The 13884-nt window shown below is 40.8% G+C and overlaps 1 protein-coding gene across 1 annotated transcript in view; it reads left to right on the top strand.

Annotated features, from left to right (window-relative positions):
• Positions 1-13884, top strand: part of GRIN3A (glutamate ionotropic receptor NMDA type subunit 3A) — a 171529-nt gene that overhangs the window by 108006 nt on the left and 49639 nt on the right. The window contains 2 exon segments of the mRNA XM_045469916.1: positions 5340-5485; positions 11316-11431. Of these exon segments, the coding sequence (XP_045325872.1) occupies positions 5340-5485; positions 11316-11431 (262 nt within the window).

The raw sequence follows: 13884 nt of genomic DNA, 5'->3' as shown, positions 1-13884 counted from the left end.
AATTTAAGAAGTGATCTACTGTGATAGATTCTAGCAAAGAAAATTCTGTGTACTGTGAGGGCTTACAGAAGGAGGGTGTGGTGCGTGCAGCAAGTTAGGGAAGTGAATGAACTTCCCTAGTTAGGGAAGTGAATGAACTGAGATGTCAGGCAGGTGGAGAGAAATAGAGAAGTGATAGAGCAAGTTAATTTGACAAACGTATAGCACACCTATTGGGTGCCAAGTGTCATATAGGTCACCGTGATATGCAAATGAATGAAACTCAGTCTGCACGTGGGGGTGGGGGGAAAGAACATGGGCTGAGTCATGCTAATTGCTAGCTGTGAGAATTAGATTGTCACTTTAACTGCCCAAACCTCAGCATCTTAATCTGTAAAACAAGAAAATCACATCAATCTTGCAGGATTATTGCGAGAATTAAAAATATTTAAATACACTTTTTTTTTTTTACGTTTATTTATTTTTGAGACAGAGAGAGACAGAGCATGAACAGGGGAGGGGCAGAGAGAGAGGGAGACACAGAATCTGAAACAGGCTCCAGGCTCTGAGCTGTCAGCACAGAGCCCGACACGGGGCTCGAACCCACAGACTGTGAGATCATGACCTGAGCCGAAGTCAGACGCTCAACCGACCAAGCCACCCAGGTGCCCTGAGAATTAAAAATATTTAGAGCCAGGCACTTAAGTCACAAGTTTTGTAATGACCACACTCTTGCCACACAAGAGTCAGTATGACATAGTATCAGAAGCAGTGTTCACATTGTTCAAAAAGTCACTGTTTTCCATCAGACTGCCTACATTCAAATCCATGTCTGAAATTTACTAGCTCTATGACCTTGGGCAAATGACAAACTATCTAATCAGTAGTGTCTTCATCTATAAAAGGAAGAAAATAAAAATACCTCATAAGTTTCTTGGGAGAACCAAAGGAAGTAATGCACAAGAAGAGTGGAAGATGGTTAAATAAACAGCTAGACTACATATTATATACATGCAAGGTGCTATACCAGCACAGATAAAGAGTAAACTGTTTATGGTTTTGTTCTAGATAGGACGGTGAAGCTAGTTAAGACCAAAGATTTCAGATAGAAAGACTTGGTCTGGGCCTTAAAAAATGAGTAGGTGTTGAGCAGACAGAATGCTGTTAGCTTTGCCTTGCTCAAGCCACAGGGCTGCAATTTGCAACTGTGAGAATGCCAAGAGGGGCCTAAGGCTTAAGGAGAATATTTTAAATGTGTATTGATTTATTTTGAGAAAGAGAGCATGCATGCAAGTGGGGGAGGTGCAGGGAGAGAGAAAATACCAAGCAGGCTCCGGGCTGTCAGCTAGGAGCCCAACACAGGGTTTAAACTCACGAAGTGTGAGATTATGACCTGAGCCGAAATCAAGAGTCAGATGCTTAGGTGCCCTGAGAATATTTTAAAAGACTAGTGAGTTTATTGTAATAAGCATCTTCTCTCCAGTTGCTGCCATGAGCCACAAGGCAGGTTAATAATAGCATGGGCTTCGGCAGTCGGTTAAGCATCCGACTTCGGCTCAGGTCATGATCTCACGGTCCATGGGTTCGAGCCCCGCGTCGGGCTCTGTGCTGACAGCTCAGAGCCTGGAGCCTGTTTCAGAGTCTGTGTCTCCCTCTCTCTCTGACCCTCCCCTGTTCATGCTCTGTCTCTCTCTGTCTCAAAAATAAATAAATAAATATTTAAAAAAAATTTTTTTAAAGGGGGGGGCGCCTGGGTGGCTCAGTCGGTTAAGCATGGGCTTCGGAATCAGACAGGCTTGGGTTCTAACTCAGTCCCTTCTGCTTGTAACTGTGTGATCTTATGCCAGTTACTTTGCTTCTCTAAGCTTCATATCACTGATCTTTAAAAAGGAAGTAATAGGGGCGCCTTGGTGGCTCAGTTGGTTAAGCATCCAACTTCAGCACAGGTCATGATCTCACGGTTTGTGAGTTTGAGTCCTGAGTCAGGCTCTGTGCTGACAGCTCAGAGAATTGGGCTTCAGATTCTATTGTCTCCCTCTCTCTGCCCCTCCTCCACTCTCTCTCTCTCTCTAAAAAATGAATAAATGTTAAAAAAAAAAAAAATTTAAGGAAGTAATAATAGTGCCCCCTTCATGAAGCTGCTATGAGGAATAAACAAGATAATGCATGTAAAACATGTTTGGCACATAATAAATATTCAGTAAATATTAGCTACTGTTATTGTTGGTGCCTCATTAAGGTTATGCTGGCAGAGAACATTAGAATTTGTTTAGTGTATGGACAGTTACATTAAAACCATGCCTTATGCTTTATCACCTACTCAACAGTGAGATCTGCAAAATATAACATAAACCACCACATTCCCCTATGTGGGAATGATTGCAGGTTTCTACCTCTGTGGCCCCAATAACTTTGAAAGTCGTACAAAGTAGGCCCTCAATAAATGTTGAATAAATTAGTGAGGAATTTGTTTCACTGATCATAAAATAAACTTTTCTCTAGTTATAGACATGAGGCATACTTCTGTAAGTCTATAAATAAATAAGTACCCCTGTAATTTCACCAGCAATGGGATGACCATTGTTAGCATCTTGATACATTTTCTTCCAAAGTGTGTGTGTGTCTGTGTGTGTCTGTGTGTATGTGTGTGTGTGTAACATATATGATATATGTTGAGGATCACAACATTTAAAGTAACTATATAGATATTTAATTTGATCATACCATACAAAAGCTTTTTCTCCATTTGTCATACGAGCATTTGTATTGTTTTATTAAATACGCTTCAAGGGCATCTGGGTGGTTCAAGGGCAATTCAGTCGGTTGAACATCCAGCTCTTGATTTTGGCTCAGCTCATGATCCCAGGGTCATTGGATTGAGCCCCATGTCAAACTCCATGAGCATGGAGCCTGCTTAAGATTCTCTCTCTCTCTCTCTCTCTCTCTCTCTCTCTCTCTCTCTCTTTCCTTCTTAATCTTGATCTCAATCTCTATCTCTCCCTCTGCCCCTCTCCCAGCTCATGATCTCTCTCTCCAATAATATATATATATATACATATATATATATATATATATATATATATATATGCTTTAAAACATGATTATACATTGCATAATATCCTATAAGGATGGCCATGTAATTTGTTTATTATTTATTTTATTGCCATATTGTTAGATTTTTATCATGTTACAAAACTAATTCATCTTAAATATAAGTTGTTACCATATTTAGTGAGTCCTTAACCTTTTGGCATTATTGACAACCTGAAAGCCTAATTTATTAAAAAATAAATAAAACTGTAAACAAAAAAAAAGAGGGGTGCCTGGGTGGCTCAGTTGGTTAACTGTCCAACTCTTTATTTCTGCTCAAGTCATGATCTCATGGTTCATGAGTTCAAGCCCCGTGTGGGCCTCTGTACTGACAATGTGGAGCCTGCTTGGTATTCTCTCTCTCTACCCCTTCCCTGCTTGTGTTCTCTCTCTCTCTCTTTCTCTGGCTCTCTCAAAATAAACTTAAAAAAAAAAAAGAAACTGTATTATTTTCTTCATCAAAGAAAATTACCTATTTAAATAAAATGTTGCCTGGGGCACCTGGGTGGTTCAGTCAGTAAAGCAATCAACTTTGGCTCAGGTCATGATCTCATGGCTCATGGGTTCAAGCCCCATGTTGGGCTCTGTGCTGGCAGCTCAGAGCCCAGATCCTGCTTCAGATTCTGTGTCTCCCTCTCTCTCTGCCCCTCGCCCACTAGTGCTTTGTCTCTCTGTTTCTCAAAAATAAATAAACATTAAAAAATTATTTAAAAAAATAAAATGCTGCCTACAATTTCAGGAGTTTTATAAACTTCATGAAGCCCAACCATGGATTCCTGTCCCAGGACTTCATGTCAGAATCAATAATATCAAATATGTTAACATGAAGCAGAATACAAAGTACGGGAACTATAATTTAACAGTTGTGGAGAAGTGTCATCTCTAAAATACTGCTGACTACAGGATATTCAACTATTTTTATAACGTGGCCCAATCCCAGTTCAATCTTATATTGGAAATAATCTTAAATTTAGATGCTACATTAATACTTCTGTACAACTTTCATGAAAAATAGTGTTGCACGTGCTGTATCTTTATTATCCTTGGTGACAGAAAGCCTCTGCAGAGCTCCCAGGGTGCTACTTCTCCCCACTGCAAGGTTGTGCACTATATTAGTGTGAGAACTATTAATAGTGTGTCTACCCCTGCTCCCCTTCTCCTCTGTGGCTCCTAACTGTCCCACATCCCATTCCATTTGAGCAAGTATACAGCATGATTCAGCACTGAAAAATACAGTTATCTAAAGGAAAGAGATGGGGCGCCTGGGTGGCGCAGTCGGTTAAGCGTCCGACTTCAGCCAGGTCACGATCTCGCGGTCCGTGAGTTCGAGCCCCGCGTCAGGCTCTGGGCTGATGGCTCGGAGCCTGGAGCCTGTTTCCGATTCTGTGTCTCCCTCTCTCTCTGCCCCTCCCCCGTTCATGCTCTGTCTCTCTCTGTCCCAAAAATAAATAAACGTTGAAAAAAAAATTAAAAAAAAAAAAATAAAGGAAAGAGATAATTTCATAATTATACCAAATATAAATTCAACAAACCTAAAATATAGCATAAAACAGATAAACAGATGTATTCACTGCTTTGGATCGGGCATATTTCAATCTCAAGATCCAAGGGTTTGTTGTTGTTGTTCTTGTTGTTGTTAAAAATTTTTTTAACATTTATTTATTTTTGAGAGAGAGACAGAGCATGAGCAGGAGATGGCTAGAGAGAGAGGGAGACACAGAAGCCGAAGCATCCTCTGGGCTCTGAGAGCTGCCAGCACGGAGCCCAACGCAGGGCTTGAACCCACGAACCGTGAGGTCTTGACCTGAGCCAAAGTCAGACGCTTAACCAACTGAGCCACCCAGGCACCCCTCAAGATGCAAGGTTTTATCTTGGCCTTTGTGTAGTTCTAACCAAGGAGCACAACCTTTAATTTATTATCTTTATACCTTTGTCTGATATGCAATTTATAATAGGCTGACTCCACATGCCAGTTTATACAGTGTCTGAAGAATTTTGATAGGTTCTCAACATAAAGTAAAAAATTGTTTTATGTCCGTTGTTTCCATACATTTGCTTCTGAAGTTGGAACAATTACTTATGTGAAAGCTAGGATATGAAAGAGCAGGTACGTATCTGCACATTTCTATGTACATGTTAATGACGATGTGTGTTTGGAAAATTCTAAATCACTATTAGGTCCCAAAGAATGATGGAAGAAGAAAATTTTGAAAACAATTCTAAGAATAATTTATATTAAATATCTTTTTTTTTTTTCCCCTCCCTCATAGCTACATCATCCCTCTCAAGGCTTCCGCTTTGGAACTGTCCGGGAAAGCAGTGCTGAAGATTATGTGAGGCAAAGCTTCCCAGAGATGCATGAGTATATGAGAAGGTACAACGTCCCAGCTACCCCTGATGGAGTGGAGTTTTTGAAGTGAGTGTCAACCTCTTGGGTTCAAAAAGTTCTCACTGAAAGAGAAGTCTTAGCTACCAATATATATAGTATGTGTTGGTTTTTTGGTTTTGTTTTTTTTTTTTTTTTCAACGTTTATTTTATTTTTGGGACAGAGAGAGACAGAGCATGAACGGGGGAGGGGCAGAGAGAGAGGGAGACACAGAATCGGAAACAGGCTCCAGGCTCTGAGCCATCAGCCCAGAGCCTGACGCGGGGCTCAAACTCACGGACCGCGAGATCGTGACCTGGCTGAAGTCGGACGCTTAACCGACTGCGCCACCCAGGCGCCCCTATGTGTTGCTTTTTTAAAATGACAGCTAAATATACCCACTTTGTGTTCAGTAATGCCTCACACTGTGTGAGATTGAGAAGGCAGTATGGAATAGTGTGCATTTAATTATGTGACCTAGATTACTAGTTACCTGCATAGTCCCCAGTTGGCAGTAGCTTTGCTCAAAGTGCCAGTGGGGTCATTAGCGTAGCAGATGGTGGGGGAAGTAAATGTTGGCTTGACATCACCGAGGAAACAATGGTGCTGAAATGATCAAACAGTCAGGGAATGTGGCCAGAGGATAAAGTGTCCCAAGGCAACCCTTCCCTGCACGGTGAATCTCTAAGCCCATGGACTGTCTCCTTTGGCCATAAGGAAATGGAATTTATCTTAGAGATTTCCTGTAGAAAGGAAATAAGATAAAAGGCAATGATTCCCATGCCTGCATTCTTCTCATCAGAATTTATGAGAAGCAATCAAGAGCAATCACATTGCCATGGCAGATTATCAGAGCCTGTAATTCAACGAAGCTGAATGCAAAGGAGGATGGTGCAGTTAGGGATTCACTCATGTAGTCTGCCTGGGAGAAGGGGATGAATGGCTCCTGATAGGCACCACAGCATGAGGGTGAGCAGTCCCATCTCTCTTGTGCCTGATGGTCTCAGGACAATGACATACATTCAAGCCTCCAACCCCTAAAATTGTGCTGCCCAGGAAACTGGTTTATCTATGGTCAACCACAGTAATCCTCCCAATGGATGAAGGGACTTGCCACTTCAAATTCTCTTTTAAGGAAGAAGGGAAATAGGGGCATCTGGGTGGCTCAGTCAGTTAAGCATCTGACTTCAGCTCAGGTCATGATCTTAGAGTTTGTGAGTTCAAGCCCCACATCAGGCTTTCTGCTGTCAGTGCAGAGCCCACCTCAGATCCTCTGCCCCTCCCCTGCTCATTCTCTGTCTTTCTCTCTCTCCCCCCCAGAATAAATTAATTTTATAAAAAAATAAGAGAAATAAATAAATAGCTTCATGGGACATAAGGGCTTTATGTTTCTCAAGAACTCTGGTGACAGGCCCCTAAAACTACTTACAGACTTTTTACAGAGTCTAGAGAGGAAGCCTTGGGTTCTCAGATTTATAACATTCTGTAGGGTGTGTAAGCACTAGGAAATGGCACTATCAGTTTTGCAAGAACACTAAAATGTTAGAGTCCATCTGTAACACAAAGTGTAGTGCTCCTTTGCCTTCCAGCCCTTCTTCAGTGCTCTTCTGTACTTCAAGCATATTCATGGCTGAGAGAGAGAGTAAGATGTCAGGGAGATGGCAGTGGCTCCCAGCTAGATAGTAATCTGACAAACTGGACTCTTTTGGCAGTGTGAAAGAGCAAGATGAGCCACTACTGTGGCAGTCCCCAGGTCCACTTGACTCAAGCTATTCATTTATTCTGGAAGCTTCACCTGAGAAGGCCCTGGTGCTCAGAGTTGTCTCCACTCTAGTCTGGAGAGATGAACTCGTTAGAAAAGCAGGTACACAACTGACACATGAAAAAATGCTCAACATCACTCATCATCACGGAAATACAAATCGAAACCACAATGAGATGCCACCTCACACCTGTCAAAATGGCTAACATTAACAACTCAGGCAACAACAGATATTGCAAGAATGTGGAGAAAGAGGATCTCTTTTGCACTGCTGGTGGGAATGCAAGCTGGTACAGCCACTCTGGAAAACAGTATGGAGGTTTCTCAAAAAAATAAAAATAGAACTACCCTACGACCCCACAGTTGCACTCTAGGTATTTATCCAAGGGATACAGGTGCTGTTTCGAAGGGGCACATGCACCCCAATGTTTATAGCAGCACTGTCAACAATATCCAAAGTATGGAAAGAGACCAAATGTCCATCAATGGATGAATGGATAAAGAAGATGTGGTATATATATACAATGGAGTATTACTTGGCAATCAAAAAGAATGAAATCTTGGGGCGCCTGGGTGGCTCAGTCAGTTGAGCATCCGACTTCAGCTCAGGTCATGATCTCACAGTTTGTGGGTTTGAGCCCCGTGTTGGGCTGTGTGCTGACAGCATAGAGCCTAGAGCCTGCTCCTAATTCTGTGTCTCCCTCTCTCTCTGCTCCTCCCCTGCTCATGCTCTGTCTCTCTCTCTCTCCTTCAAAAAATAAATAAAAATACATTAATACATTAGAAAAATTTTAAAAAAAAGAATGAAATCTTGCCATTTGCAACTACGTGGATGGAACTAGAGGGTATTATGCTAAGTGAAATTAGTCAATCAGAGAAAGATAAATATCATATGACTTCACTCATATGAGGACTTTAAGATACAAAACAGATGAACATAAAGGAAGCAAAAATAATATAAAAACAGGGAGGGGGACAGAACATAAGAGACTGTTAAATAGAGCACAAACAGAGGGTTACTGGAGGGGGTGGGTGGGGGATGGGCTAAATGGGTAAGGGGCATTAAGGAATCCACTCATAGATTATATGTAGCTATATATATAATAATCTATATATAATATATCTATATTATATATAGATAATATATATAATTATATATAATATAATCTATATATATAGATTATATATAGCAAATCATTGTTGCACTATATGCTAACTGATTTGGGTGTTAAATAAATAAATAAATAAATAAATAAATAAATAAATAAAAGAAAAGCAGACACAGATGAAGACACTGAGACCTTAAAGAAGCAACTTGTCCATGGTAATCTAACTAGCAAGTGGCAGAGTCTGGATTAGAACCAGGTGCCTAGAATCCAATCACTGCTGCAGGCCAGTCTAGGAACCATAACAGAAAAGCAGGTCCTTGATATTCAAAGAATAGTCCATGTTCCAGCAACATCCATGTTCCAGTTAGCACTTGGGAGTTTGTGAGAAATGCAGACAGTCAGATCCCATCTCAGAAACTGCATTTTAATAAGCTCCCCAGGTGGTTCGCTGATGGAGGTAGGTGAAATTGTTATACAGGCAGAATTTACCATTAATGCCCTCTGACTCCTTATCTTTGGGCTTCTCTCTCCACTTTTGGCCCAGTCACTGGGTATGCTCTCGGCCACGACTCCAAGAAACCACAGTCCTTGTATTACCGCCCCCGCCCCAATATCCCAGAGCCCTGACCTGCAGAACACAACCTCTAGAGTCACCTATAGTATACGTATTATTGTCGTGTATGTATTATTTTGTGGTGTGGGTATTATTAAGTGAACTCTCAAAAAGACAGCAGGATTCTATAATGGGAAAAACAACCAGGGGCCCTGCCAACTGTAAGGATGATTCAGCCAGTCTAGAAGCTGCTTATACCTGGATCACACCCAGCCACATCCTCACAGTGATTCAGGGCCCCATGGGAGTCTGTGAGCTAATTGCTTCTTGCCTTCCTGTGCCATAGACACCTGTCATAACTAACTCCACTTTGCAGTCCAAAATCAAGAGTAATTATTTAAGGATACCACTGAGACTGGACCTCAGCAATTACTGGTTAGAAAAACTGAACCCCAATTTTTTTCTATTGTTATTGCTACCTCAAATATTTGCAGAGTGTTGGTAAATGGTAACTTGTTGCTGTGTAGCTCCCAAGGTACATTCTGTTTCTGTGGCAGTAAAACTTTTATTGGAGAAACATCTTTCAGCTTGATTTTTATTTTATTGCCAAGATTCCATTAACGTTCCTCATCATCAGCTCCTAGGAGACAGTTCACATCCTCAACCCTTTCTGAAGCTTCCCACAGCTGTGGAGCTGAGAGATGTTTTTTTATTTTGGTTAACGTTAAAGACAGTCCTCATTGCGACTTAAATCCAATACCCCTGGAAAAGGGAATGCATTTTGAATAAGCTGTTCACTTCCTGGAAGAGTAAAAAGAGGAAGCAGTGTCATTGGCATTAAGAAGGGAAGTTGAGGGGCGCCTGGGTGGCGCAGTCGGTTAAGCGTCTGACTTCAGCCAGGTCACGATCTCACGGTCCGTGAGTTCGAGCCCTGTGTCGGGCTCTCGGCTGATGGCTCAGAGCCTGGAGCCTGTTTCCAATTCTGTGTCTCCCTCTCTCTCTGCCCCTCCCCCGTTCATGCTCTGTCTCTCTCTGTCCCAAAAATAAATAAACGTTGAAAAAAAAAAATTAAGAGAGGAATGACTGAGCCCAGATGGAATAGAGAAGGGTTGTTCTCTTTGCCAAAATGGTTGGACAGCCCTGAGGGTCGGAAAGCCTTTCTCAAATGGATGTATGTCCTATAACTTTCCAAAAAGGATTTGAGGTGGCTGAAAACAAGAGTCATTGCATACACTGTAAATAGTTACTTTGGAAACTCCTCCTTCCTTGCCTCCTTTCTAAATGGAAACTCATCCAATGCTCAAACATCTTCCTCTTCCTCTGCACCATCTCTGTGCCTACATTCAAAAAATGAGAACACATGAAGAACGCACAAGGCATATGTTGGCATCTTGAGCCCAGTCCACATCTGATTCACTGATACAGGCCAGGGACACCTACCTTAAATGATTCTTGCCTGAACCACCTCCTAGGATGGGAGTGAAACGAGATTCTCTGGAGATATATTAATAAAGCAGATCACTGAGATCTATTACCTGTGCTTCCCCTCCCTATTTATTGAATGCTAGCTCATGGGCTTTAAAGAGACCTCAACCATCTTTTCCCTAGGGGTGCCAAATCTCATATTTGTATTTCCTTAATATGAATTCCTAAATATGAAATGATGTCTGATCTCTGAAGAATATGATAGTGATCATAACAGAAAGAAATAAAATTTTCCATATATTGATTAATGAGACCACCTGGTTCCAATACTTACTAGCTATGTAACCTGGATCAACCTGCATGCAACCTGTACTTTGACTCTCTGAGCCTTGTCATCTGCTAGAATGGGATAATACCAACCACTTCAGAGTCATTATGAGTGATATAGGGTGCAGAGAATAATAAATACCATGTCTCGCACAAAGGAGTCATTCAGTTAATGTAAGAGAAACGAACCGTGGGGCACCTGGGTGGTCAGTCAGTTAAGAATCCAGCTCTTAGTTTTGGCTCAGCTCATGGTCTCAAGGTTCATGAGTTCGAGTCCTGTGTAAGGCTCCACGCTAACAGTGCAGAGCCTGCTAGGGATTCTTTCTCCCTCTTTCTCTCTCTACCCCTCCCCTGCTTGTGCTCTCTCTCTTTCTCAAAGTAAATAAATTAATTTAAAAAAGAGAGAGAAATGAACCTTTCCATTTAATTCACAGTCGCTCTGGCTTTGTTGTTGGATTTAGTAGTAATAAAAGGAAATGGTAGATAAACCATTGGAAAGATGTCATGCTGTCTTAGAAGAGTATCTGTTTCCCCTGCTCTGTTCTCTACGGGTCAGGGAGTTGTCAACAGGCTGAGTCAGCAGCTACCTAGATTGGGCTGCCCTTTGTGTCCAGGTTTCTGTCCCCTAAACAAAAACCAGCTGTCAGCCTTTCTGTCCATTAATGAATCATTTTTCTCTTTTCTTCTCTTGGTCTTAAATATAGGAATGATCCAGAGAAACTAGACGCCTTCATCATGGACAAAGCCCTTCTGGATTATGAAGTGTCAATAGATGCTGACTGCAAACTTCTAACAGTGGGGAAGCCATTTGCTATAGAAGGTATTAGCCAGTCACTCTCGATTCCCTTTAACACAGGATGTGCTCAGTTTGCCAACCTCGCAAGTCAGAAACGCAAACGTCAGAGGCAAAATGCTATTCATCTTCCCTTGTTTTCATTTTCAACTCATAAGCACTTAGCTATTAAGTTGCTGAACTTAGGAATTTATTTTTCACCTACCCCACAAAAATTTATTCTCCCAATTACTAAAAAAAAAACAACAAAAAACATTGCTGTTACCCAAATGATGTTGCTTCAGATTATCTGAGAGGGGTGATAAGCTGACAGTGTAACAATTTTCATTTAACCTGTTTTTTCTTATGACCAAATCCTTTAATGAATCCGGCACGAAACTAGAATGATTGCATTCTATAACTGGAAGGACCTCCGTGTTGATTTACTCCAATCTACTTGTTTTATCCACAAGAAAATCCAGGGACATTACATCATTTTTACATAATCACACAATTAGATGATTATCCTGGAATAATCGTCTAAACCTCCTGGTTCCTAAACACATGCTTTTCCACTAGCTGGGAAAACAATAGAAAAAGAAATCTCCTTCTATACCTTAGGAACCTTTAAGAGTCCTAAACAAAACCTTGTTTGGGACCTCAGGTTTGCCTTTCTCCCCACTGGCAGCAAATTTTGACTCCCAACGTGATCAACCAATCAGTCAAACTTCAGAACCAAAGAAGGATTGCTTTGTCAGTCTCTCCTTTCATTCTGGACAGCAGTTGATACATGGAGCTGATAGTTTGAACCAGCAAATTTCACATCTCCCAATTCCCAGCTTCCCTTCTCTGACAGTACATGCTGGCTCTCAAGACAGCCATGCTCACTTGTCAGAAAACACTTTGACTTGAAACAGTCCCATGGGGGTGCACAAGCCCTATTTCCAGAAAACTCTTCTTTCCTATATGTTAACTAGTGTATCAAAACTATTCTGATTCCAATTTCCCAGCCACAGTTGGTTTCTGTCTTCCCTAAACGTATCAGCAAATTTTTTACTTCAGTCTTTGTTTTTGTGATGAATGAGAATGTAAGAGCTGATGCTGTTTCTTCAAGCTTCTCCTAAGAGAAATCAATCTTTTCTCCAAGCAAAATGACCTCCACCTGAACCAGGGATAGAACTCAAGAAGAGAGAGATTTAGTGGTAGTTGTCTTCTCTTAAAACTACAGTCTGAAATAGCAAAGTCTGAAAAAAAAAAAGAAAAGAAAAAAAGAAAAGAAAAAGAAAAGCAAGAAACCAAAAGAACATTTATTATATAAACCCATTTTGACGTAACAATGGAAAAAAATCCCATTTTTTGTGGCATCTGGGGATATGGAAGGGATGTTAGATTTTTTTTTCTGTCCTAGATGCACTGGGTAATTGAGGTCCCTTCTGCCTTTAGCAGCTACTAACAATGAATCATTTGTAGCGGGCATAAGAATGAGGGACTCCATTCTCCACCTTTGTCTTCAGGGTACAACCCTATCTTGTCAAAAGACAGTGGTGAGATGGCTTTTTGCCTCTGCTAGACCCCAGTGCCAGATGCCACACAATTAACTCCCCACTGGTTTCCTGTTTACATTTCCATCTGTGCTCCTGAGACTTAGTGTCTTACAGTTCCCATCATCTCCACATACCACATTGTTTTCAAAGGGGATGAGGACAAAATGGCGCATGAAGAGCTCTCTCTGCAAGAGAACAGAAAGACTACAGATTTGAATAGAAAACATTCTCATCATTGTTGGTTTATTTTAAAAGGAAAAAAAAAAACATTGCTGGTTTAGTCTGGATGAGGTGCAAATCAGAAAATTTAATTCAGTACTGCCCCTGCCAACAAGTTCACAGCTTACAAACAGAACTTGGTAAAACACAAAGGGAGGATACTTATAAGTTACAGAAAACGGTGTGATCGAGGTACTAGTAAAAGTCTTGATTGCTGCTTTAAAAAAAAAATTAATCTTCTAACTTTTTAGGGAATATTTCTCTCAATGCAATTTTAAAAAATACTATATGCTTTAAGAACATATATGTTTCTTGAACTTATAAAGATGTGGACTTATTAATCAGACCTTATAGGTATATAAAAATGTCATGAAAGCAATTTATGACCAATTCTTACCCTTTTAGCTTACAGAAATGTTTTATATATATGTATCTGTATCAACTGTGTTATAGCAGGTATGTAATAGATGATGTATTACCTATGATGTAACTCATTAGGTTAAATCTGAAATAAGTACTTAATTCACTTACTGATGTAGTTCGTCAAAGGATCCTGAGAGTCTGCACCTACTTTCCCAAGTGCTTAAATGGCTTTGAGAACTTAAGAGGGAAAACAGTCCTTGGATTGCTTCATGTTGAATGTACCTTCACTTTATATAGTATTGATATCACACCAACTGCTTGTGACTACTGATTCCCCCTCCCAGCTTCACCATTCTGCATTTATTTAGGCTTAAA

The sequence above is a fragment of the Leopardus geoffroyi genome, chromosome D4, assembly GCF_018350155.1.
Source record: "Leopardus geoffroyi isolate Oge1 chromosome D4, O.geoffroyi_Oge1_pat1.0, whole genome shotgun sequence".
NCBI classification, from domain to species: domain Eukaryota; kingdom Metazoa; phylum Chordata; class Mammalia; order Carnivora; family Felidae; genus Leopardus; species Leopardus geoffroyi.
Note: the sequence above shows the minus strand (reverse complement) of the source record. Positions and strands in the feature narration are given on the sequence as shown.